The sequence below is a fragment of the Bos indicus genome, chromosome 28 (assembly GCF_029378745.1).
Source record: "Bos indicus isolate NIAB-ARS_2022 breed Sahiwal x Tharparkar chromosome 28, NIAB-ARS_B.indTharparkar_mat_pri_1.0, whole genome shotgun sequence".
NCBI lineage: Eukaryota > Metazoa > Chordata > Mammalia > Artiodactyla > Bovidae > Bos > Bos indicus.
Window position 1 is genome coordinate 34,966,834 of NC_091787.1, and position 25,143 is coordinate 34,991,976.

General features: G+C 56.0%; 1 protein-coding gene across 5 annotated transcripts in view; it reads left to right on the forward strand.

Annotated features, from left to right (window-relative positions):
• ZMIZ1 (zinc finger MIZ-type containing 1) overlaps positions 1 to 25,143 on the forward strand; it is a 151,037-nt gene that overhangs the window by 92,822 nt on the left and 33,072 nt on the right. For all 5 annotated transcript variants that reach the window (XM_070782308.1, XM_070782310.1, XM_019953840.2 and 2 more), the window contains one exon: positions 21,101 to 21,245. In XM_070782308.1, coding sequence (XP_070638409.1) covers positions 21,101 to 21,245 — 145 coding nt within the window. The remainder of the gene's footprint in view (positions 1 to 21,100; positions 21,246 to 25,143) is intronic.

Here is a 25,143-nt window from a genome sequence, read left to right on the forward strand (position 1 = left end):
ATCGGGAAGTCACTCGCCTCTCGGGGGCTCTACTTTCCCATTCTGAAAACCGGGTGGTTGACTCCTGTCATGCTTAGCACCAGGATGAGTCCAGACTGAGTCTCCAAGCCTCACTGCCCCATCTCTCGGGCCAGCGCCTCCCTCGGTTGGCCTGGCTCCTTCTCAAGCAGCCCTGGCTTCTGCCCTCCAGCCTCGGCCTCCTGTCAGCGGCTCTGCAGATTCACCTGGACCGCTCTGCCCCTCTGGGGGGTCGTGTGGGGAGGGGGGACACTCCGGCCAGGAGGTCTTACCTTACACTTCCCACCCAGAGTCCTGACTCCAGGGTGCTAAATAAACAGAGGTCAGACGTTGGCTCTGAGATTACAAGTGGGAGCAGGGAGTAAAAACATCTGGTTTCTAGAGTGCTTCAGGGTCCAGAAGGATGCTTCCACTTGTGTGGCACCATCTCTCCCCTGGGACAGGGGATACAGTTGCTGCCAACATTGGGCAGACACGGGGGCTGAGGGTGGGCGGGGGTTGTTGCGTGGTATTGAGGCTCCAGCTCTGGCCTCCCACCTTCAGAGTGCAAGTCTTTGGCCCGCCAGAGACCTTCCTGTCCCTTTCCCTGACAGAGCCTGAAGGGCGGAGGGTCCAGACCATAGGATCCCAGGCTTGGTTAGGGGCTGAGAGGAGACCATGACCCTAAAAGGTAATCCACCTGCTAATCACCCAGCCTTCCCTGTGTGGACGTGCGGGTCTGCACATGCGCGCATGCACACACATTAACTCATGGCCCTTGGGGGTCCCTCTCCACTTAGACAACTTCATTGTAGCTTAAATTCTCATTTTAGCCAACTTTGTTTTTAATGTTGAACAACTGTCTCTTGTTTGTATATATTTCAGAAGTGAGGTCCCAGGGGAGAAGCAGTCTGTTTTTTTAAGCTGAATCCTGGAAGTCCAATTAGGAGTGATTGTTCCACTTCTAAGGTTTTTCCAGCGGCTGCCTGGTATGCCCTGCCGAGCCCCTAATTAGGCAGCCAGGGCACCCCAGTTCACGGCCCAGCCCGACTGGGAGGTGGCCTGTTTGAAGGCCGGGCCAGGGCAAGTTCAGGGCCTGAACCTGGACTCAGGAGGTCTTACAAGAGACAGGAAGGGTCTTGTCCGTTCAGGACAGGGAAGGCTTACTGCCCTCCATCCCAGGGCTCTCACCGCCTTGGAGAACAACATGCAGGGCTCAAAAACAGAGTTGAGGCACCCTGGGTTGGAGAAAGCCACCTCGTCGGGTCAGGCTGGCCTTCTTGCCCACACCGTCGAGTGGTATTCTTGCTCTGGGCACTGCGAGGTCAGCTGTGATAGGGCCCAGCCTGCCTGTCACCCGTTCACTGTTCATTCACTGAGCTGGTTCGAGCCAGCTGTGGGCCACCACAGTGCTGTGTCACAGCAGTGTGACACTCAGTACCGTGGGGCCAGGAGAGGAGGATCCAGCCAGGTGAACCCCAGACAGGCTTTCCTGGAGGGGGGCGGGGGCAGAACCATGAAATACAGAGAGTGGTTCAGACAGGTGTAGAGAACCAGGCACCGCAAGGAGAGCTGGCAGAGGCAAGGGGCGTCGGGCCTGGAGGCTTTAGAAACCAAACACTTAATGCTTTTGGCCAGAGTCGTGATTTTCAACACATTGCCTGATGGTCTCTTTTGCTGGGGAAGAGGAGCATGTAGTAGAAAATAAACATATGCCCTCAGCCAAGCTCAGTCTGCAGCCTAGGGGTTTGTCGAGCTGCACACACAGCTGGTGCCTGCTCGCTCCCTGCGGGCCGTTGGCCTCCAGCCTGGGCTGGCTGGGTCCTGTGGTGCCATGGAGTGCCCACGGCCGCCTGGGAGGCACTGCCGCTCGCCCCTGCAGCCTCTGGGAGGTTCAGGTTTCTGCCCCCCAGGTGGGTGGCTCCCCCCACCCCCACCCCATTCTTCACAGCACACAACTCACAACGCTGCCCTGGTCCTGCCACCTGAGCCCCCCAGGTGCCATCTGCCACCCTGTTTCCAGGTGGCAGGTAGGCGGCCTTGGGGCAGGGGCAAGTAGAACGCAGGCAGATCCCAGATGGGGCAGGTGGTGCCTGGCCTGCTACTTGGCACCTGGGTTGTCCCCACCTCCCTAGGAATGGATGAGAGCAGGGCTGGTGAAGTGTGGGTGCGTGGAAGGGGGTGCCCTCTCTCTTGGCATCTCTGCATACGTGGGCAGTAGGACCTGTCTGGCACCTCTGGAGCACCCGAATATCTGACATCTCTGTCTCGAGCTTGGCCGTTCCCTCGGCGTCCCTGCCTGCCTCCCTGTCTCTCCATCCACACCGTCCACATCTCTCTCACTGTCCCTGCATCCCTGTGTCCCTCTGTGTCTCTCAGTTCTGAGCTGGTGAGGGTATCTTTGCCGTCAGAGACACCTCCCCCCGACAATGAGTTGCTCTGCTTAATTTCATTTTCCCGGGGCTCCAACTCACAGAAATAAACCCTCCCTCCCAACCCCTGCACTTTTTTGATTTAACAAGCCTGCTGGAAAACAATAGTGATTTCCGCATCGATCATAAACAGAAGTGATTACCATACAATTACAGCCTGAACCGGCAGCCTCCATGCAATCACTGAGCCGCATTGTAAATAGGAAGACAATTGCCTGCAGAATTACCCCCAAATTGGTTTAAGTGGCAACAAAAGAGTGTTGGCATTTTGGCATTTTGGGGAGGGGTGTGGGTGGGGGGAAATGCCAGTGGTCCTGGCAGCAGAAGGTCTCCACTGGTGTCTTCCTTTCCTTTGTGGAGGTTGCCTGGTAGGGCGAGCTGCCGGCCACCTTCCCCCACCTCGTTATTTTTCCTTTAATTATTGCTCCTTGCTCATCTTGGTACTGTTTGTTACAAACTCCCTTTATACTAATGTGTGAGTGGCTAAGTATGCCTTCGACTGGGCCAGCAGAGATGGGTGAGTCTGGTGGGAGAGGGTGTTCAGGGGAGGCTTCCTCAAGTCCCCTGATTTCCCCTCTCCCCAGCCCCATCTCATCTCTGCCTCTTCCAGGTCACTTCATCCCTCTAGGCTCTTCTCCTGGCCTGGCTCCCACCTGGAGCCAGATGGGCTTCTCTCCCCATCTCCCAGCCCAGTGGTGCTCTCCTGCCAGGAGCCTCCTGCCTTCCATCCAGAGCAGCCTACTCCCTCCTACAGCTGTAGCATGTCCCCTGTATCTTCCCCAGACACCCTGGCCAGCTGGGAGCCCCCGTGCCTGGCCCAGTGAGCCAGGGCAGCCCACTCCTGGGAGCCTGCCAGCCACCCCCGTGGCAGGTTCTGGGAGGAGCTCACAAAGCAGGCCTCCAGTGACCCGGGCCTGCCCCTTTCCAGCCTCTGATTTTATGACGAGTCCTCTGCCGGCGGCAGGCCATCTCTTGAATGTCTGGAGACTGGACTCCTGAGCTCCAGCTGTTTCTGTGGGGCGGAGGCGGGCAGGGGGGCTTGTCTTCCCTTAGGGAGGTGATTTCTCTCCAGGGTCAGGCTGCTCTGAAGTTACCGAGAAAGCTTGTCCACTGGCATGCTTAGATTCTATCAGATTTGTCCAAATCCAGGTTAGAAGTGTTTTTGCATGTTCTATCTGATCCTTACAGAAGGATTAGGGCGTGCTGGTGATTTTATTCTCATTTTTGATGGAGGTGTGATGTGGCTGGCACCAGGTCACACAGACTACCAGTGAAGGGCGAGGTCTTCAGGTCCGTACTGGAGTGCTTGTTTCTGAAAGCCGTCTCTCCAGCCTTCCCAGACGTACAGGATGCAGGCTAGGGGGCGACTCACCCCGTCTCTGACCCGCTCTGAGAGCTGGGGACAATGCCGGTGTTGAACAGGTCCCAGTGCCGACGCTTGCAGGTGCTGAGTTCTGCTCGCACACTCAGGAGCGCCCCTCATCCCCACTTCAGCCCTGCAAGGGATGGCCAGGCCCCCGCTGAGGACACGTGACTCTCAGCGCTCAGGTTTCTGGTGAAACTGGCTTGAGCCCATGTGTGCCAGCCTTCCAGTCTGTGCAGACTGACATCCTATAAAGCAGAAGGCAGCCCAAGGTCCCCAGGCTCCCCCTGCGGTGTCATGGAGACCCCCTGTGTGGTTGTCCTCTTTCAGAGTCTCAGGAGGGGGCCCCATCTACAGTTGGTATATTTAAAAACCTTTTGTTTTTTTGGTCATGCCTCACAACATGCAGGATCTTAGTTCCCCAACCAGGGATCGAACCTGTGCCCCCTGCTTTTAGGCACAGAGTCTCAACCACTGGACCTCCAGGGAAGTCCCTAGGGTTGGTATATTTATAACCCAAAGTTCTGGCGGCTGTCCCAGTGCTGCCCTGCACTGGGAGGGGCTGGGGCGACTCTGGGGTGCCTCTGTGTACCTGGCACCCACCTTGGCACTGGCATTGAAGGGTCCAGTCCAGAGGGCAAGCTGGTCTGCACACTGTGGTGGTCTCTGCCTACCCAGCTGATGTGCCCTCACATGCCCTGTCCCCGGGCCTTTGCTCCTGCTGCACGTCTGTTGGTTAACCAGGTATTCAGTGGGGAGCCAGGGAGTTCAAACCCACAACAGCCTAGACTCAAGCTATGTCTGCCACATCACGGTTTGTGTCATCCTAACCTCTGAATTTTGCTTCTTTTTCTTTAAAACGAGAGTGTCCGCCCTGCTGGACAACTCAACGGTAGTGGTGACCATGTTATCAGATAACCACTGCTGTTATCCTTGGCCTCAGAGGAGGAGGGGTCCAGCCTTCAGTGAGCAAGTGTCACATGCAGAGCTTAGGGCTGGGCATTTGAAGGCTGCCTGGTTTGACCCTTCACCACAACCCTGAAAAAGCAGCTACTGTTGTATCTGCGGTGTCCTACACAGGAGCCAGAGCCCCATGTGGCCGGTCACACTCAAATTTAATGAAGTAACATTAAATACAGTGTAAAACTCCGCTCCTCAGGACAGCAGCCTTGTTCCAAACGCTTAATAGCCATGCGTGGCCTGTGGCCCCTCTTCTGGGCAGCGCGGAGATGGAACATTTCCATCACTGCAGGAGTTCTGTTGGACAGGCTGCCCTGTGTTGCCATTCCCTTTCTCGGGTGTGAAGTTGAGGACTAGATCAATGACGGGTCATACTCAGGGTCCCAGCTGGTGGAGTGGGAGCTGGGCTGCAAACCTGGGCCCCAGGTGTGGGACGCACTGAGCTCTCCTCGGTTGCCAGCTCACATACCTCCTCACGCGCCCTCTGTGGGCCCCTCCAGGCCAAGGACTGTGTCTCCTCGGAACCCTAGTGCCCATCCCACGACCTAGCCCAGACTGGGCATCTGGGGCGGTGTTTGCCGAGAGCATGATGGAATGAATGACCGAGTGAGCACTGCCTGCTGAAACTTGGGGCATGCTTCACTCCCCTCCTGCAGAAGGACGTGCAGAGCCAGCTGCTGAGGAGTGATGGATGGCCCCTCTCCCGAGATAAATGTGGCAGTCAAGGTAATCGGATTGTGTGTGACGGTCTCATTTGTAGGCGAGGGTAGGAAGCGCCCAGCCATGCCTCGCCCCAGCCGCCCATATTAGTTTAATCAAATGCCCAGTATCTCAATGACTGGGCCCCAGTGATGGATGATGTGAGCTTTGCTAAATGCTGTTGCCCTGTCAAGCCCAGCTTCTCAAGGCCCTGCCAGGCTCCAAGGCTCTCTCGTTTGTTTTTTCTTGCTTGGTTATCTCCGAGTGGGGCAAGGAGGAGGGGGCTAGGGCTCTTCCGTCTGTCTTAATTCTCTGGCTTTTCATGGAGGAGGAGGAAGTGGCTGGAGCTGGGTGATGAGTGAGATGGAGTCACCTTCTGCTTCTTCTGAGAAGCCTTCCCGGGTGGCTGCAGGCAGTCTTGGGGAGCCTGAATCCCCAGAGCCCTTTAATCTAGGACTCACCATGCACTCTGCCTTCTGTCTCGTGCAGACGCTCCCCTCCCCTGTGATAGCCTTTTCACTCGTCTCGAGGGGTATACCAGAAGTTCTTCACTTTAATGTTGAAAAATTCTCAACTTCTCCATGTAGTTAGTGATTGTTGTGTTCTCTTTGAGAGTCTTCCTTAGTCCCAGAGTCATGGAGATATTTCATTTTCATGGAGGGGGTTTCTTCCATATACCATCTCCAGACAATGTATTATTTTACTAATTTTTTTTTGGTCTGTGGTGTGAGGTAGGGGTCAAGTTTCCAGTCCAGCCATTCTGGGCTCTATGTGCCCAGACCAGGCTGAGTCCTCGGTTGAAACAAGGAGTAGAAAAAGCACGTTCCTGTCTTCCAGGAACAACGATCAGTTTGAGCTGAAACTTGTATTCTTAAAAAGGAGGCTGAGCTCAGCATGTATGACATGCCACCCTCTGGGTCGAGGTGGGGTCGCCCCTGCAGACCCAGGCCGGACCTGTGAAGGTGCTCCTGGTGAAGCTGATCATCACCTGTGCGTCAGGTATTGTTCCAGGCACAGAGGTGTGGCAGTGAATACAGCAACAGAAAAAAGGAAGACCTTTTGCTCCAGGGCAGGGAGTGGGGTATCAGATGAGACATGAAATCAAGTAGAAGGCAGTAAGTGCCGTGGAGAAGGATTGAGCAGGGGAGGCTAATAGAGTCAGGTGGTGGTGTAGATATTGCCACCTACAAGCTAGAGAGGTCAGGGAAGCCCTCCCTGAATAAGCCGGTAAGGGCTGAACCATGTGAATATCCAGGGCAGGAAACTTCCAGGCAGATGGTGTAAAGACCACGATACATGTCAATGACGGAACAATTCTGGAAGGAAAACCAAAGCCACGAGCACGATTTCCCTGGTGGGAGGAACTGAGCTACAAGACTGGGGAGTTGGGACTGCGTTTTTTAGAACATATCTTGTTTCTGCTTCTGTATATTTTTAATCACATGCACACACTACTTCTTCAAAAACTACCATTGAAAAGTAAAGAAGGGAGGGTGGGTAAGTGCTAACAGCGAGGTGGAACCATCAGATGTCATAGCAAAACTGTGGAGTCGAAGGCCGACAGATGTGGGTCCTAATCCCTCTATCTGAAATGATAGCTTTCTAAGGAGACTATGTGTGCATTATTTAAGTAAATGAAAGTCATTTTATTAATTAAAAATAAGTAGATCTCACTCGATTGTTCTGGCTGGTTGTTGTTGGGCAGGTTCCACCTCTCTGAGTGCCAGTTTCCTCCTGGAAAATAGGGGTAGTGATAGTGCCATCACGGGATTGTTGGGAAAATGGATGGAGAAGAAGAGCGTGTCAAGTTTCTGCCTGGCCTGGACTTGACCTTCCCGAAGGCATGTCCCTGCGTGAGCTGGCCCTCTGCAGGGCAAAGGCAGAGACTACTGTCCTCAGATTCTCCGAAAGCTGCAGGAAGGCCCGGGCTCTGCATTCCAGCTCGCTCAGAGGCAGGTGAATTTGCTCTGAACCCCGAGACCAATGGCCATCCAAGACCCCATGGAGGGCCCGTCAGAGCCCCCTCAGCTCGCCCAACAAGAGCCTGCTCTGCTGGGAGCAGCTTGTCTTCTCCAGCTGGTCATCTGGCTCCGACACCCCTCCCTGCTCCCTGTCTCCTTCTCTCTGGGTGCTGTGTTCATTTTTTCATGGCTTCCCTCAGAGGCAGAAGGCAGAGTGCCGTTTCCTGCAGGGAGAGAGCAGGCGCTGGAGCAGGGAGGAGGGAAGGAGGCAGCACTGCGTGGTGATTAAACACTGCAGAGGCCTAAACAAATGGCGACTCCCTCCCCCAGCTGCTCTGGGAGAGAAGCAGGGAGCCGCCTGAACTGCAGATGGCCCAGGCTGCTGTCAGCCCCCGCCTGCCTACTTGGAGCTGCCCTGAGGGCTGTTTCCGGGGAGCCATAGAGATGCTGAGCCCTGCAGGAGTCAGCTCAGTCCTGATGGCCCCCAGGAAGCAAGCCCCCAGGCAGGGAGGTCTCAGGGCCGCACAGATAACACGCCTGTGAGTGGTGGAGGGGAGACCTTTACGAGGAGGCAGCTGTATCAGTAGTGACCTCTTAAAGTGTCGCCCTGAGTGAGATGGTGTGTGCAAAGTGGCCAGGACAGCGCCTGGTCTGAATCAAGTTCTCGGTCCACGGAAGCCACTGTCAAGGTTGCCCTTTGGGCTTCCCTGGCAGTCTAGCGTTTAAGACTCCGAGCTCTGGCTGCAGGATGTGCACGTTTAATCCCTTGTCAGGGAACTAAGATCCCGCATGCCATGTGGCCAAGTATGTATGACCTAGATTGGCCGGTCACACCTCAGAACAGCTGGGTGAGACAGGTTGACATGCAGGTGAGGAAGCTGAGGTACGCGCACATCTGCTAGGGTGTTGCCCAGGAGCACCCAGTTCACACAGTAGGTCAAACCCAGGCCCACCCACCTCTGCCCAGTTTTATTTCTCCTGGCCTGATGCCTGGAAGAGAGTCCAGGGTCAAACCTCCAGAGCCTTGAACACAATGATCAGGGGGAATCAGCAGCGTAGTCAGAGGCCATCTGTCAGTCACTCAATCCTCCTGGCTGGAGAGCTTGTATGAAGGGGAGCGGGAGGAATGCCCTCCCCCCACCCAGCCCCTGCTCATGCAGAAAATGGCAACTGAGCTTAACCATCAGGCTAGAGCAGTGGTTCTCAAACTGGGGTCCCCAGCCCAGCAGCCTCAGCATCACTTGAGAACTGGTTAGAAATGCAAATTCTTAAATTCTACCCCAGACCCACTGAATGAGAAACCCCACTAAGAGTGAGACCCAACATTCTGGGTTTGAACAAGCCTTCCAGATGCTTCTGATGCACAGGCAGGACCAGGGACCGCTGGCCTGGAAACCCCGGTGCTTCAATCCTGCCATGGCACTTCACCATCCAGGCCACACTTACCTAGACATCACCAGGTGTGCTACACTCCGAGTGACAGGTGCAGCCAGGAAGTGCTTGATGTAAATGGAATTCTTATAAATGAATCTTATTTTCATTGCAACGAGGCAGCTGGATATTTAAAGAAACCTCACAGAGAATCATTTCATCACATAAAGGAGCTTCTGCAAGGAGAAAACTCCTCTCTCGTTTCCTGCCCCGCTTCCCCCAAAGTGTTCTATAAATTCTGTCTCTATGTCAGGTTTTCTTTGAATGGTGTGTACCTACACATAAATAAAACAGGCAGACAGCCTGCTATATGAATGGCAGATAGTCTCCAAAATACATCAGGAACCCCTGCCTTTTAGACGGAGAACACCGTGGAACAAATGGAAGCCAGTTCGGTGTGTGGGGGCAGTTGGGTCATCCACTGCCAACCCCTGCTAAGCACCTGGAGGGGGTTGTGATAGCCAGGCATGGGTGGTTGCCAGGGTTCCAGCAAATACCCACACTCAGGGGTTCTCACAAAATAGTGGAGTGGCCAATTAGGAAGCTAAGACATAGACACTTTGAAATGTGCAGGCAGTTGGCTGCCCTTGCGGGATAAGGGGATAAGAGAAAACCCTGCCACACAGTCTGGATAGGGAACCCACTGGAGGGTTGTCATCTCCCATAGTGCGGGGTCAGGAAGTAGCATCTGCCTATGCCACCAAATGCCACCTATGGGGCCAGGTCAGGTACCCTTGAGCTGATGTCCAGAGTGACTACAGCTGGAGCAGCCTGTCCCCCCTCTAAGCCATCTGCCCAGTGCTTGGGCCTCCCCCTACAAGCCTGGAGCTGGGAGTGGCAGGTAGGGACCGCTGTCGCATTTCTTGCACCAGGAACTTGAGATCCTTTGAGGTTAACCAGGTAACTCATTCAGGGGAAGAAGGGAGTGGGGTGGGGTCCACATAGTTGGAGGCAGGAGAGCTGGAGGTCTGGTGAGGAGCTTTTTCCAGAATCTGCTCTTTCTGAAAGAGCAGTGAGTGACCTGAACCCGACTCCCAGTGATCAAAGATCACCAGCAAAGTGCCGCCTGCCCCCGCATCTCTGTCCTGCCCCTGCCACCACACCAGAGGTCTCCGTGGCCACTCTGGGAGGTTTTCCAGGTGGTTTCTTTATAGAAACCCTGAGGCTCTGAAACAAGGCGGTCGACCCTGGCTTTATGAGCCCAGACTGGGTGGAAGGAAACTGCCATCTGAGGGTCCTTGGGTCTGTGGCTGGCTCCTGGCTCCCACGGGAAGAGCCGAGGGCCTGAAATTAGACAAATGGGCCAGAGCAGATGGAGAGAGTGCTCAGACTCACAGCCTTCTGGCCCTCTACAAAGGTGGAAGGCTGTGTGTTTGGTCTCGGGGGTCTGATTGGCCAAGGCCTGACCCCACATCAGCCTCTCCTTCTTAAACTGGGAGCAGGAGGACGCAGCCAAATGGAGTGCACAGCTGGGAGGCCTCAGGAAAGTGAAGTGCCCAGGGAAGAAGTTGATTCCTGTGGCCTCTCCATACCCTCGGGCTCCCTGAGTGGGGAGCAGCAGGCAGCAGTGTTTAACCCCCGGAGAAACTGTCCATGGAGTAGAGGACAGCTGTCCAGGTGGCCAGTAGGAATGAGGGGCGTGGTCTCTGCCAGTAAGCAGGCGGGTGTGGCTCCCATCTTGTCTTGCAAATGCACTGGGAGTGTCACCCCGGGGCTGGTGGCTTGGGCAGACCGTCCTCCCCACCCTGGGCCTCTGGATCTCCTCCATCCTGCTCTAGGGCTACTTCAGAATGAGAGGGAGGTGGGGAGACTCTTGGCTCCCAGCTCACACCACTCCCCAGCCCCCATGGATATTCTGGTTCATGCTTGGGTAGCCAGAGAGGTCTGTCCTTTTGGAACTTAGGTTCTTCTGGAATCTGGGGTCAAGTGCACAGAGGCCTCCTGGCCTCGGTCCATTGTGGAGGTGGCTCAGGGCACCTCCCCTCCTCAGAACACTTGCTTTGCTACTAATGCTGCATAATTTTCAACTGAGATGGTCTAGATCTCCACACTCAGCCCACCACCAGCAAATATCCCAGGTCCTGGCCTGCCACAAGCTCAGGTGTGTCCAAACCAGGTTAGCTAGCTTCTCTGTGACCCCTTACCTCCAAGATGGGAGCTGTGACTTCCCGGCCATCAGGTGGCTTATAAAAGTCCAAGGCGGGGGCAAAAGTGTGTGAGCCAGTGCTCCTGCGGGGTTCTGTACATGGTGGCAGTGCCCTACCAGCTGTTCTCGGCAAATAGCAATGCTTCTTTGGCCGTTGCCCTGTCCAGGCCCATCCCAGTAGGTCTGCAGGGCACCCCTGAGAAGAAAGGCTCATCGTCTTTCTGATGAAACCCCCAACCCCACCTTGAGCTTGTTTCGGGCATCTTTCCAATTGAATCTGAGTTATTCACAAGGCCCAGAGGATAGTGTGAGGTGGACAAGGAATTTTCCGGGATGGGATTTTCCTAAAGTTCACGGACAGGCTCAACCTGTCTGACTTCTCTTGGGTCCCAGAGCATCCTCCGCCACGGGGTTGACAGACAGCAGAACTGGTTTGGGAATCAGCTGTCCCCAGCTCCAGATCCCCCAGAGTTCAGTTCCCAGGGTGAGTTCACAGGCTTGGAGACTCCTGGCTCCTGCCACCCCAGGCAGCCCATGGGGAGAGGGGGTGGGAACATTGGTGGAGCCTTCCCGAGGGAGGGACAGCCCAGAGGCCCTCTCCTGCCTGCCTGGACCACAGGACTGCAGGTGATAGGATCTGCCTGGGGAAGCAGGCAGGGCTGGGTGGGCCGGGCCACAGGCCTCTCTGCAAATCCTGGGACTGGGTACCACCCCCCTGGTCAATCTCCCTGCACGTGGGGCCCGAGTGTAGGTGGGTGAGGGGCAGCCAGGAAGAGCTGGAGAGGAACAGGGTCACTCACAGCCAAAGGGCCAGTCGTCGATCCTTTCTTGTTTTGACTTTCTTTCCCACAGTGATGGGAGATGACAGAGCTGGCCGCAAAGTGTGGGAATGATCTAGAAATGCCAGAAGCTGTTGAAACTCAGGACAGTGTGCTGCTGGTGCCAGCGTAATGATGCAGCCATTTTGCAGGAGAGCAGGGTTTTCCCTCAAGGAAAACATCTCTGGTTTTATGTTCTAGGGGTCAGCTGTCAGGGTCACCCAAGTTCAACCTACAAGCCCCCAGGGAATGACATTTCCTGTAACCACGGGGAGGTTCTCACCTGTCAGTAGTCCCAGTTGCTGAGGTTGAGTCCTGGCCGCCCACCCACGTCCCCGGGCCCTGTCACACCTGGATCCTGTTGTACACTGGCATTTGCAGGACCAAGAGGAGAGGATTAGGAGGGGTCCTCTGGGGACAGGGCTGCTTCATGGGGAACAGATTGTAGAAAGCACAGGCTCTCACCTTTCTTTTACATAAGGCCCAGAGAGGGAAGGAAGTTACCCGAGGTCACACAGGACGCTGGTAGCAGACCAGGGACAGTGCACTGGGGTGGTGCCGAATCTTGGGAGGGGGAGGTGGGTGGGAGGCATCTCTGGAGGATGTACCTTCTCTCAGATAGGTGACATCACTGACTTGTGGGGGTGAAAGGGAAAGCATCCAAGACCAGCAGTGGAGGCGCTGCTTGGATCACCTCTTGGGCCTCAATTTCTGCCCCATAAAACACGGACAGCCTCATCCTTGGCCAGCCGCTCGCTGGGCATCGTGAGGCTGCAGTGAGGCAGAGGGCACCAGCCGGCTGGGAAAGCAAGAGGCCTGTTCGTATGCCACTCCGTGATCCCATTAGGTCCTCCCCATCCGTAGTGCGGTGCTCTCGCCCCATTTCACAGATACACACGTGGCCCCAGCTGCCCGCTGGGTCAGACCGCCACAGCACCCAGCCCTGAGTCGCGGCCCCCCGCCCTGACGTTCTGTGGTCACATGTATCCGGTGCCGCTTCCTGGGAGGAGATGATCCAAGAGAACTGGCAGGGAGGAGGCCCTTTGTCTATTTCTGGGGCACCCAGCGGTGGTGCGCCCACAGAGGAGGACAGGCAGGGGGCACCCAGCGATGGTGCGCCCACAGAGGAGGACAGGCGGACAATTCCAGGGACAGCTTTCTTCTCAGGGGTCACGGATCAGAGCAGGAATCCTGAACTTGGCTCCCATCCCGCCTCTTGCTGGACACACAGGGACATAGGGACTGAGGAGGGGCGAGGGTCTGCCTGCCGCCCAGGCACTTTGCAGGCAGGAGCCCACCCAGATTAGCCCCCTGCACTGCATGGCCTCAGCTGAGTCAGAGTGTGTGGCTGCTGGGACGTAATTCCATGGGGGCCCTGGTCTGCCGAATTCAGAGTGTCTGGCAGAGAAAAACACTGGACGTGGTTCCCACTGGGTGCCAAGGAACAGCACCACCCAGAGCACACCCAGTGTGCGGAAAGTGGTGTAAGACTGGGTCCAGGGCATATACGCCTTCTTTGTGCTCCTCCTGGAGATGGGTGAAAGAAATTGTATTTTATTTGAGCTACAGTATGTAGATGGGGAGACAGAGAAACCTCTTAATAACAGAAACAGTAACAGTTTATTCTTACAGTCCTTCCTATATGCTCAGCATCATGTGCGTGCGTGTGTCGTAAGTTGCTTCAGCCGTGTCCAAATCTTTGCAACCCTATAGACTGTAGCCCGCCAGGCTCCTCTGTCCATGGGATTCTCCAGGCAAGAGTACTGGAATGGGTTGCCACACCCTCCTCCAGGGGATCTTCCCAACCCAGGGATGAACCCTCGTCTCCTGTGGCTCCTGCGTTGCAGGTGGATTCTTTACCACTGAGCCACTGGGGAAGCGCGCTCAGCATCACGCTAGCATTTTATAAGTATCAGCTTGTTTAATCCTCATGATGGCTTCGGAGGTAGGTGTTATTTATTATCCCCACTTTACCAAAAGGGGAACAAGAGCACAGAGAGGTTAAGTAACTTGCCCACGGTCACGCAACTGCTAAGTGGCTGAGCTGGGATTTGAACCCAGAAGGCTGGCTGGAGTCTGTGCTCTTAGCCACTCTGCCTTCTAAAAGCAAGAGAGAGCACTTCACAGCTTCCAGTTTGCAGCTGAGACTCGAGCAGAAGACTTGCCATCTTGCACATGTGGTTTAAATCTCAGGCCCTTCCTTCATCTTAGGGCTCCTCACACCAGGCCTGTGAGGAGAGCTTCCTCTTATTGACTCCGCAGTTTACAGATGAGATGGAGAGGCCAGGCCGTCATCATCATCTCAGCAGCCCCCTTCACCCATCCCTCTTGGGCTCTCACTGTGCTTCCTTTTCCCTGCCCGGATCTGCAGAGTAGAAGAACCCTGGTCCCCCGGCACAGGCAGGAGTCCTCGCTGGTTTTCACCCTCCCAAGCTTCCTTGGGCAGTGGCCCCAGGCAGGACCCCATGTTTTGGGAGATAAAAGAAGGTCAGAGGGTAGGAGGGTGTGGCCTGTGTCTAGGAGGCAGAAGGAGGAGCAGCAGCAGCATCTCCAGGGAGCCTGGGGTGAGATGCTCTAGGAAGTCCCTTTGTCATCCTGGGTGTGACGGACGCATCAACATGAACACAGTGCCCACAGCTGGCTCTTCTGCATTAACGAAAGGGTGTTGTTTCTGTCATCTGCTTACCTTTCGTTCCCTATTTGGGCGTGGTCGGCTGATGGGGTGTGCATGTCACAATCAGGTGTCACTTGACTTGGTGGTAGGTTTTGTTTGATGACAGCAGCAACCCGGACACATGGTGAATCAGATTGCATTCAGGGCTGGTGCTCCTGGAACTGGGTCCCTGACCCTGAGGAATGGGGAGCTGCTGGCAGGCTGAAAAGCTATAGGATGCCAGGTCACGTGTATGAGCCTGATCGACTGGGTCTCAGATGCAGTGTGTCCAGTGTCTGACTGTCTCGCCTGTCTTCTGCACACTGGGTAATGTAGATGCAGTACATTTTAATCTGTTAGTGGTGTGTTGGCTTCGTAGCCTGTGCTGGGGGCCAGGGTTGCAGAAGCAAACCCCTGGAATCCTATCCTGGCCCTCGGGGTTCACGCTCTCACTGTAGAACACCCTGCTCCCCAACTTTCCCCAGGTAGCCTGACTCTCAGTGAAATCAGCATGTTTTCTGGGCCTCTGCTGTCTCCCAGGCCCTATGCAGCCTCTGGGGACACAGACTGGAAAGAGGTGAACAGCATACATTTGTGGAAAAATTCCTCCGGCCGCCTTGTAGCGTGTGGGTTGGCAGGAGGCGGGACTGGAGACTGAGATTAATGATAGAACGCACTTGTCATCATTCGGGAGAGAAAGGACGACGCTGCAGAAGGTGATTGGAACAGGCAAGAAGCAGAGGCGGCAGACTGCAAAGATAATCAGGCTGCAGTGACCCAAGGGTGGGGCGGGGTGGCATGCCCATCTTCCCGAGGTGGCTTGAGGTGATCCTGGGGAATTCGAGTGGATCCGGGAATAGGAACTCAGTTGTGGCAGGGAGGAAAGGAGGAGAGGCGGGGAGGAGCCCAGCATGGAGGACTGGTTCTTCTGCCCTGACTCACCAGGCACGGCCCATGGCCAGTCTTCCCTGCTGGGAGAGGGACCACTGAGCTCCTGCTGCCATTTCAGAGGGTCTTGTGTGGATGTAGTAAGCTAATGTATGGAAACGTTTTGAAAATGTATCATTAGTATATTTCATTGCACAGTGAACTCCATTTGCATATTCCCAGGGGCCCTTTCTGCCACACTCTGACTCTTCCTCTCCAGCCCCCTCCAAAAGCACGATTTGAGGGGCTGCTGCCTGGCAGATATGCCTCCTGGGCACCCCGAGCCCTGCCTCATCCTTGAGTCTCAGAAGCCCTCCTTCTCACACACTCACACACTCAGAGCTCCTCTGTTCTCCAGCAGCCTTTTAGCCGCTAAGATGCTCTTTGATACTTAATACGCCTTTGTTTCATTTTGCATGTAGCTTCCCCAGGCTGCAGCACATTTGATAATTCTCCTGCTTGGCCCGCACATCCAGGTCTCTGCACCCTCCTCCCCAGACGGCCTTTCATCCTCCCTGCATCCCCCCACAGCTGCTCCCATCCCTTCCCCATTCCCAGACCTCACCAGGACTGAATATCCTGGCCTCTCACTGTCTTAATATCCCTCTGCTTGCCTTCATAGGGAACAAACGCCTTTTGTATGTGTGTCTCTGTGTGTGTATGTGTCTCTGTGTGTGTGTGTGTGGCCACACGAGTGCCTATGGTTTCTGGCTCCTTTTTAAGCCCAAGCCCTGCCTGGCAAGGGGCAGTTTTTTCGCATGTGCCTAGGCAAGCTCATCTGCCCCTTTGATGCTCTGACTCCCAGACCCCAGCCTCTGCCTCCCCTCCACCCGCAAGTGACTCATTGTCTGCCGATTACTCTGCTGGTCTGGAGATTACAGATCCACCCTCCCTACCTGGGGCCCCGACGGTTCCCAGATCCAGCCATGCAGCCCCTTCCTTCTGCCGCCTCTCTCAAGACTGGCAGCCCCACACTAGTTCATCGGACCAGCCCAGCCTGGGCATCTCTTCTGCTGGGAGCTGCAGTCAGAGGCAAACACAGGGCCTGTCACTGATTCCAGGCGGGCCACATCTCGGACAGGCCTGGACTAAGATGCCCCAGAGCTTCGCGCCAGACCTCCCCTCATTTCTACATCTGGTTTCCTTTTACTGGTCTCTAAGGGACACTGTGGTGACTGCCAGCTGTAGGGGCAGGAGCCAGAGAGCTCTTGGGGAGCAAATATCAGGAACTGGGCTCTCCCCCAGTGCCCTTCCTCAGATCTGCTTCCTGTGTCCTGTGTGATTCTCAGACCCCACATTCATTTCCACTTCTCTTCCGTAGATGTCTGTGCCACCTCACCATAGCACCTTCTGGTGCAGGGGCCCCTAGACACATCTCCTGGGTCCCAGGAATAGGAGACAGCCAGCCCCCTTTGTCACACACACCACTGTTTGATGTACCACTGGGAAAGGAAAACACAGCACCAGTCACGCCGTGCTGTGGCCTCGACTGTAAGACACGTGCTGCTGGCAGATGACTTGGTTGTTTAAGCCCATGGAACCCTAGTTCCCCTTGTGGCTTGCCGGGTAAGCGGTAGAGGCACATGCAGGCAGTGGGAGTTCTGAGAGGGCAACCTGTCTGTCTTCTCCCCGGCTGGAATCCCCTTTCTCTTCCACTGACCCCTTGGGGCTGCTGCTGTATGGTCAGAGGTGGACAGAGACACCAAAGCCCATCCTGTTGGTTGCTTATCTACCTACCAAGGTCAATAATACTGATCATCTTTGTAGCAAACATACGTAGAGCACCTATGCTGTGCCCGATGCTGTTCCTTCACTGCATGGTGGTAACTCAGCACCTGACCAGCATCCTGACAGCTGGTTTGTGAGACAGGGAGTAGAATTTCTAAACGGAGCGACCACTGTTTAGAAATGAGGGAGCTGAGGCACGGGAACGTAGGTGACTTGCTCAAGGTCTCACATGGGCGGTAGAGAGCGAGCTGGGATGATCGTGGGGTCCGTACCTCACCAGCTACCCAGGTGCCGTGTGAAGGGAGAGGTGGGCACGCGATCGAGCGGTGGTTTTCCTGGGGCTGCTGTGAGTTACGGGTCATTTGGGCCTCCGCCAACCCTGCTTCTCTTTTGGCTTCTGCTCGGATGTTCCGCCGACCCTCCCTCTCTTTTGGTTGACTAACAGCACTGATTTACAGCTTACATCCACTCTCTGAGGTGGGCGGCTCCTATAAAAATCCATTTCACAGATGGGGAAACTGAGCTCCAAGCAGTAAAGCAGCCAGTGTGAAATCTCCCAGCTAGAGAGCGTCAGGGCACAGTTCAAGCCGGGTCTGTGGAACCCCAGAGCCAGAACACTTAGTCATCACGTCCACAGCCTGCTCACCGTTGTCCCCTCTCCTCCCCTCCCCTGGGAGTATTGTAGACATTGGTATCACCTCATCAGAGAGGCATGCTCAACTCAGCCGTGTACAGACAGCCCAGATCCAGGCCTACCCACAGACGCACACCCAGACATTCACCCTGCCAGGCTGTCTTTCTGTCCTTGTATAATCCCCTGCCTGTCCCTGTCTGTCTGTCCTCCTGAGTCTCTGGTTTTGTGGCTGCAAATCCCCACGTGTTATCACTAACCAGCATTTGCCTCGGAACGGCTTGTGTTGGCTTGCACCATGATGAGAGCCTACCCTGTGTCTCTCCAGTCTGCATCTGCCCGCGTGGCCTCTGCCAGCTGGCCGCTCAGGCCGAGGGGGTGACGGGTGGTGCCTGCCTCGCTCCCGGTCCTTTCCCTATTGGTTGTAGGAATGTGGCTGTCCTGGCATCTGTGTTGTGTCGGGGCCGCCTAATACCCACATCACATCTGCTCACAGCATCCCAGGCCCCTCTACACCATTCCCTTTATTCTCTCTACGGAAAACCACTCTGCTAGCAATAGGAAGACAAGGGCCGTCCTTGACCAAATGGGGGAGTGGCTTGTGACATTGAAGGAAAGCTCCGAAGGCCCCCCGAGGTGCCCCAGCCCCTCCCATGGCTCGGTGGCCCCCAGGAGGAGCACGGGCCAGGAGGGGCAGCGTGGGCAGGGCAGGCAGCAGGCGGCACCATCTGCGGCCATCCTTTGTGCTGGCAGCCGAGCGGCCCCTCCGTCGCTGTGATCCGCTGGGCCTCGTGCTTGGCGTGCAAATGAGGTTCCAGATGCCCGGTGCCCCCCCGCACAAGAAGCGGTAACTAGGGGCCTGGGAGAAGAATGGAGCAATCTGGAAATTCATTTCTGTTTGTTCCAGCCTCGATGAATAGGCCGCTTCCCGCTCCAGCTGTGGCAGATGTTTGCTGGGCACCCGCATCGGGGGCGTTTTGCCGTGGTTTCTGGGCAGACAAAAGCCAGGGTGGGGGCCTCTCCTCTCTGGCACCCTCCTCCCTGAGCAGGTGGTGGCATGGTGAGGCCCCCAGAGGGGGCAGGATGCAGCTCTTACACACAGCTCGGCCACTGATCCCCTCTCCTGGAGGGGGGGAAACAGGTGCCCAGTTGGGAAGGGCACAGATTGTATGTCAGCCTCTCTTGCCTCTTTGAGCATCTTTGCCCACCACACAGGCCAGGCAAACATACTCAGTGATGCCGGCAGGACCCCTCACCACCCCACCCCATCCCCACAAGAACCACCACCCTTCCTTCGCCCTTCGGTCCCCAGCGGGCCCCTGGGAGCGTGAGCACCTCCCTCCTAGCCAGCACTCAGCACGGCTGGATGGACAGTGTTCTCCTGCTGGTCCTAAAAGCTGCCTCCTGGCCCCTGCCTACCTGGTGAGGGGCAGGAAAGAGCCTGCTGCCCCTCAAGATGCCGGGCCCCACTCTCTACACTCCTGATACAGCCTCCCTGGGCCAGGGGCCCAGCCTGCCTCTCCGGGCCTTGGGCTACTAGGGGAGCCTATCCAAGGTCTGGGTGGTTTGAACTGGCAGCCCTGTGCCGTCTCTCCAGGGCCTTGTGTATCTATGCTTCTTCCCCCATCGCCCGCTGAACACGGTAAAAGGTGTGACTCAGAAGAAGCAGGAGGAGTTTCTCATTGAGTCAGGGCGCTGGAGACCGTGGCTGCCTGGTTTGGGCCCCCCCTCCCTTTTTTTTCTTTAATTTATTTGGCTATGTTGGGTCTTGGTTGTCCTGTGACATGTGGGATCTTAGTTCCCCCACCAGGGATCAGACCCACATCCTCTGCAGTGGCAGGTGGGGCTTTTAACCACTGGACCGCCAGGGAAGTCCCAGTTTGGGCCTTTTGAAGAGTTTCATCTTCTCCCCCGCACTCTGGTTCAGCCTTGGGCTGCACCCACCAGGATACACAGGAGGGGCACCATCTGAGTGTCTGCCCCTCCCTCAGTGGTTGCTGTGAGCGGGTGACTTCCTCTGCCTGAGCCTCAGTCTGCTGATCTGTAGAATGGGGAGAACAGCTGATACCGTGGATCACAGGGGATGGGTTCAAGAAAAGGACACACAAGCATGTTGCACAGTGCTCAGATGGCAGACCCTGGAGATGGGCTAGGGGGCTGTGCGTCCTGTCCTGCTTCAGAAGGCTCCTGACTCCTTGACGGGGTCGACTCCTTAGAACTCCTCAGAACAGTAATTAGTGTGACTGATTACTGACGGCAGGAGCAGAGCATTGGCTGGGCTGTGATCAACCCATTTTGTGGCCACAGTCTCCACAGTGTCCCCTTCTGCCCCTGACCACAGCCCTGGAGGAAAGACAGGGCGTCAGTCATGACTCCTTTTTCCCTGCCAGCAAACCGAGGCCCGAGAGGGTCTGTGTGATCCTTAGGATCACGCAGCGAGGTGCTGACAACCCAGCCTTCCTGATTTCTGACTCCTTCCCCAAACCTCAGCTTTTGGACTGGCCAGAAACACTGACCTTGAGGGTGCTTCTGGCCTCTGGTGGCCTCACTGGCACAGTTCAGGATGAAGTAGAATTGTTCTCTCATCCCCCAACACCTAGCTTATTCTGGTAGCGTTTCCTAGTTTCCGAGGCCTCCCCAAGCCTGGATGTGAAGCGTTCTCCTGTGCTCCTGCCTTTGATGCCCCCGGCAGACTCTGGCTCGGCCCCTGCCCCACCCCTGGGCCACCCTGTGCCCTGGAAATGCTTTGTCCTTTCCAGCGTCTGTGCCCAGTAGCACAGGGACCCATCACGGGTTTGCCCGGAAGGTGGGTGTACCTGTGTTCTTCCGGGCACTTTGGGGGAAAGGAGAACTCTGCAAACACTCCTGGAAACAGCAACAGGTTCTAGGAAGGATCCAGATTTTGTTTAAACCTTGTGATTTTGGGGTCCCACTCATGGAGAGGAAGCCATGTTGAGCTGACTATCCAGAGTCCAAGGGTGTGGGCCTCACTGAGATGTGTGGGGGCAACCAGCAGTTCCTAACTTGGGCACACGCCGGTCTGTGCCTGGCCTCCGGCCTCACCTTGACCCTGCCTCTGCAGTCCTCTCCGTCGTCTTGACTCTCCCCTCTTTGCCGTTACACTCTGCCCTCCTCTGATCTTCTTCTTCAGCAATAGCAGCTTTTCGGTCCTCTTTCCTTCAGATGTTTATCCCACTATACAGGCAAGAATACTGAGAGGGCTAGAATACTTGTGTCAAGCTGGGGGCAAACCCTGCGTGGGGAGCGCCCAGCCTGGGTGGGCGAGGTGGGCCAGGCGCGGCAAGGCGCGGTGGCCAGTCACGAGCTCGCTGACCATCCTGTCCTTCCTTGCAGCCCTGCTGTCCTCCTGGTGCGAGGAGCTCGGCCGCCTGCTGCTGCTCCGACATCAGAAGAGCCGCCAGAGCGACCCCCCCGGGAAACTCCCCATGCAGCCCCCCCTCAACTCCATGAGCTCCATGAAACCCACTCTGTCGCACAGGTGAGTGGGCGTGCGCCACCCGGGCTGGGGCCAGGCGCCGCTTGCGTGGGTGCTGGACAGCCACCCCTCGGGCCCCCAGGTCTCCTTGGACATGTCCCCAGGTCAGAGAACCGGGGTGGGGCCCCTGAATAGTCAGGAGGGCAGTACATTTTCTAAAATCCGGGTGTCGTATTTTAAATCCTCATGGGTGAGTGCTATTTGTCCACCATCAAAACAGAAGTTGAAAGTGCCATCTTATCCAGCCTGACTGCTTGATCCCTTCGGTGGAGAGCTGTCTCTTCTTTAGGTTCTAGACTTTCGGTAGAAAGTTAGTATCCCTAAATCCAGAGCCTTCCCTCTTTCCTGAGCAGAATCACAGGCAGGTCTGGAAGGGATTCAGGAAGGTCACTGGGCTGAAGGCCACCCAGGCAGGAGTCAAGGGAGGCTGGACCTTCAACATAGGGGCAGGGCTATGGAAACCCAGCGTCACAGGTGATACTGGGCCTGCCAGAGGCAGCAGGCACTGAGGAACTGGCCAGTCTGCCCTCCACCAACCCCAGACGGAGCACATGGTCAGGACCGGCCCGTGTCCTAGTTAATTATCTCGCAGGTCCCTCGCTGAGCAGGGCTGTTCTCTCAGAGCGCTCTGCAGGCTGACCCTGGAACAGCAGGGCCTGCTGTGCGGTCTGCTCTCCCAGTGTGAGTCCCTGCTGACCACAGGGAGGGGCATTTGCAGTTGGCACTCCACACTCATTACCAGGCCTGACCGCGGCACCTGCAGCCCAGAGTGCGCTGCAGGAGACCTGGGTCACACCATAGAGGCGCTGCCGGGAAGTCGGGTACTGGCCATGCTCATAAATCGAATTAGAGGCAATTGATTCTTGGAGCCAGAAGGGGCACTTAGAGCTCCTCGGGTCCAGCACCTGCTCGGGCAGGATGGGGGTTGGTTCCCTGCCTCACTGCGAAGTGCTTTTCACCACCTAGCCCCTCACCCCCTCTCAGGGTCACTGCCTCATCGCACCCTCAGTCTGACAGCTCAGTCGCTTAGAGCAGCCCCCTTCTGTGGGTGTTTCTGGGGGTGGGAAACTATTGGCCTTTTGGGCCAGGGTAGTTTTTAATGGTGCAGGACTTTGTGGGGCAGGTCACGTCTTGGCTCCTGCCCACTCAGTTCCTATGTGACCCCCCACCCCAGGCATTGCTAAAGGACTCTCACACGTCTAAAGGACAGAGATACCACCTGTGGTTGAGACCCACCACTCTTGAGGCCAAACCCTCCTTCATCCACCTTCGCCTGCTTGACCCCGGCCTGGCTAGAAGCCACAGGTCTTCTCCGGCTGAGTGCTGCCAGCCACTGAGCACAGGCGCTGCGATCCAAGCCACACCCTTTGCATTTACCCCTGTTACCTTCTGGCTCCTTAACTCCCTGTCCTGCCAGAATCGTCCTGCGTCTCGTCATCCCACATCCCACATCCTTCTCAGCCACCCCTCCTCTGAGCCATTTCAGTAAAGCTGCTGCTGCTGATGGCAGGCCTGCTCCTCTGGAGACCTGCCACAGACCTGCCTGGCCATGACCACAGCCAGCCTTTGGCCAGGTCTTTGCTGAGTTGAGCTGAAAGCATGAGACTGCCTGGTCCTGGGGTTAAACAGATAGATGAAGGGGGTCTCTGCTCCAGGAGCTGACTCTTGCTGGTTGGGGAAGAAAGACTTGGTGAGGCAAAATTGCGAGCTGGCAGATCAAGGCAAAGCTAGGGTTTGGTGACAGGTTGGCTTTGGGGTTCTCTAGGAGGAAGGTGGAGAAGGCAATGGCACCCCACTCCAGTATTCTTGCCTGGAAAATCCCATGGGTGGAGGAGCCTGGTAGGCTGCAGTCCATGGGGTCGCAAAGAGTTGTACACGACTGAGCGACTTCACTTGCACTTATCACTTTCATGCATTGGAGAAGGAAATGGCAACCCACTCCAGTGTTCTTGCCTGGAGAATCCCAGGGACGGGGGAGCCTGGTGGGCTGCCTTCTCTGGGGTCGCACAGAGTCGGACACGACTGAAGTGACTTAGCAGCAGCAGCAGCAGGAGGAAGGTGGCCAGGCTGACACAGTCAAGAGGCTGCCCAGAGGAGGTGGACCTTGACCTTGAAGGACTTGGACCTTGACCTTGAAGGACTTGGATGGCATTCCAGAATTCGAACTGGCTTTTTAAAGAAATGCTGTGACTGAAGAGCCACTGTCTGTCTGGCACCCAGTGCTCTGCTACCACCCCCGCTTCAGCCTCCTGTGCATGCCCATGGGGTGCTAGAGAGGGCAAAGCAGTGGCCTCTGAGAGAAGGGAGAGCTCTGCCTGCGGGTAGACTTGCTAAGTGTTGATGAATAGCAGCACAGCAAGGCAATGGGCATTCTGGGCAATATCCTTCACTCCTGTGGCAGAACTGGGAGGGAAACCCCAGAGTGGGACAGCGACTTCCCCAAGGATGCACAGCCAGGAAGGGACAGAGCAGTGAACCACACACAGTGCCCTGCCCTTCACCCTCCTCCCCGCTGGCCATTCAAGACCAGTGACATGGTTTCTAGTCATTAACCCAATCCTGATCCACACCTCGCCCCATTTCCCAACTTATAGTGGGGCAGTTGAGACCAGAAAGAAGTGTCATCTGTTGAACAAGGTCCAACCCATGTCCCTTCAGGCCAGAGCTGTTCCGAGGGCACGTTGTGGCCTGTGACTGGAGAGTGGCTGCTCTCTGCCTATAACTTCGTGAATTTCCTCCAGGTGGTGAGTCTCTCATTTTTAGAGAAACTCCACTGGGGTGCCTCACCTTCTAAGTCCCTCCTGTAATTTCCCAAACGAGAAGGAAAGGAAGTGGAAGAGAAAGACAGGTACTGTCACAGAAGGAAACTCTATGCCTGCCCTCCTCCACAGCTGTGTCAGGTGACTTAGAGGGAGGAACCTCCTTTCTGCCTTTCATTAAGGAAACTTTGGGTGGGGGTGAGCTTAGGGACCCTGCAGGTTCATGATTCGGTACTTGGAGGTATGTGGCTGTTCCAAGACTCAGGGTCCTTGTCTGAATTCTCTGAGGACAAGCAAACAGGGAAGGGTGAGGGAGCCAAGATGCTCGAAGTCCCAGGCTGTTGGGTGGGGAGGCTGTGACTGCTGTATATCTGTAGTTCAGGCATCACGGTCACATACATTACAGGCCATGGAGGTCGGCACTGCAGCATCACTCTGTGAGTCGGAGCCTGTGCCTCTAACCTCTGGAACCAGCTTCTGAGCATGTCGGCAGTTGGGAGGAATCCTGGGTACCCACATGTTTTGCTGGAGCTCAGTGGTTTGTGGAGCACTATGGGTTCGTCCCTGTCTGGTCCTGACCACTGAACTGTCGACCGGCTGTCCTTCCACTTTCCAGAAGCCCACAGACTGCTGCATAGAAGGGACCCTGGAAAGGTCAGTCCAGGGCAGCTGGGGCCTCAGGCCTGGGGGGCCAGGCAGCAGGATCCCTTAATAGTCCCTGCGGTGACCCAGACATGATGCCTGCAAAGATTTCTGCCTTCTTCTAGATTTTTAATGAGTGACTCAAAAAGCCATTGTGATTAACACATTGTCCTTATGCAAATCAGTGTCATGAAGGTAATTGAAAGCCTAATAAATCTTGTTTACACTCTTAATTTGATTACAATCAAAGTCCACCAGAGCTGGGGAAGCCTCCAAGACCAAGGGGTGCCACCCTTCCTCTTCCAGGTGAGGGGTTTGCAGCTCCTGGAGGGGTTTCTTGAGAGGGGCCTTGGGGCTCCCCTTGGCCCTGGGCAGGCCCAGGGCTGCTGTCTGTGCAGCAGGTGGCATACATGCCCTGGAGCCAAGCTGCTGGGCCTCTAGTTTCAGCCCTGCTGTCTCCTAGGTGGGTCACTTTGGGCTGTTCTGTAACCTCTCTCTCT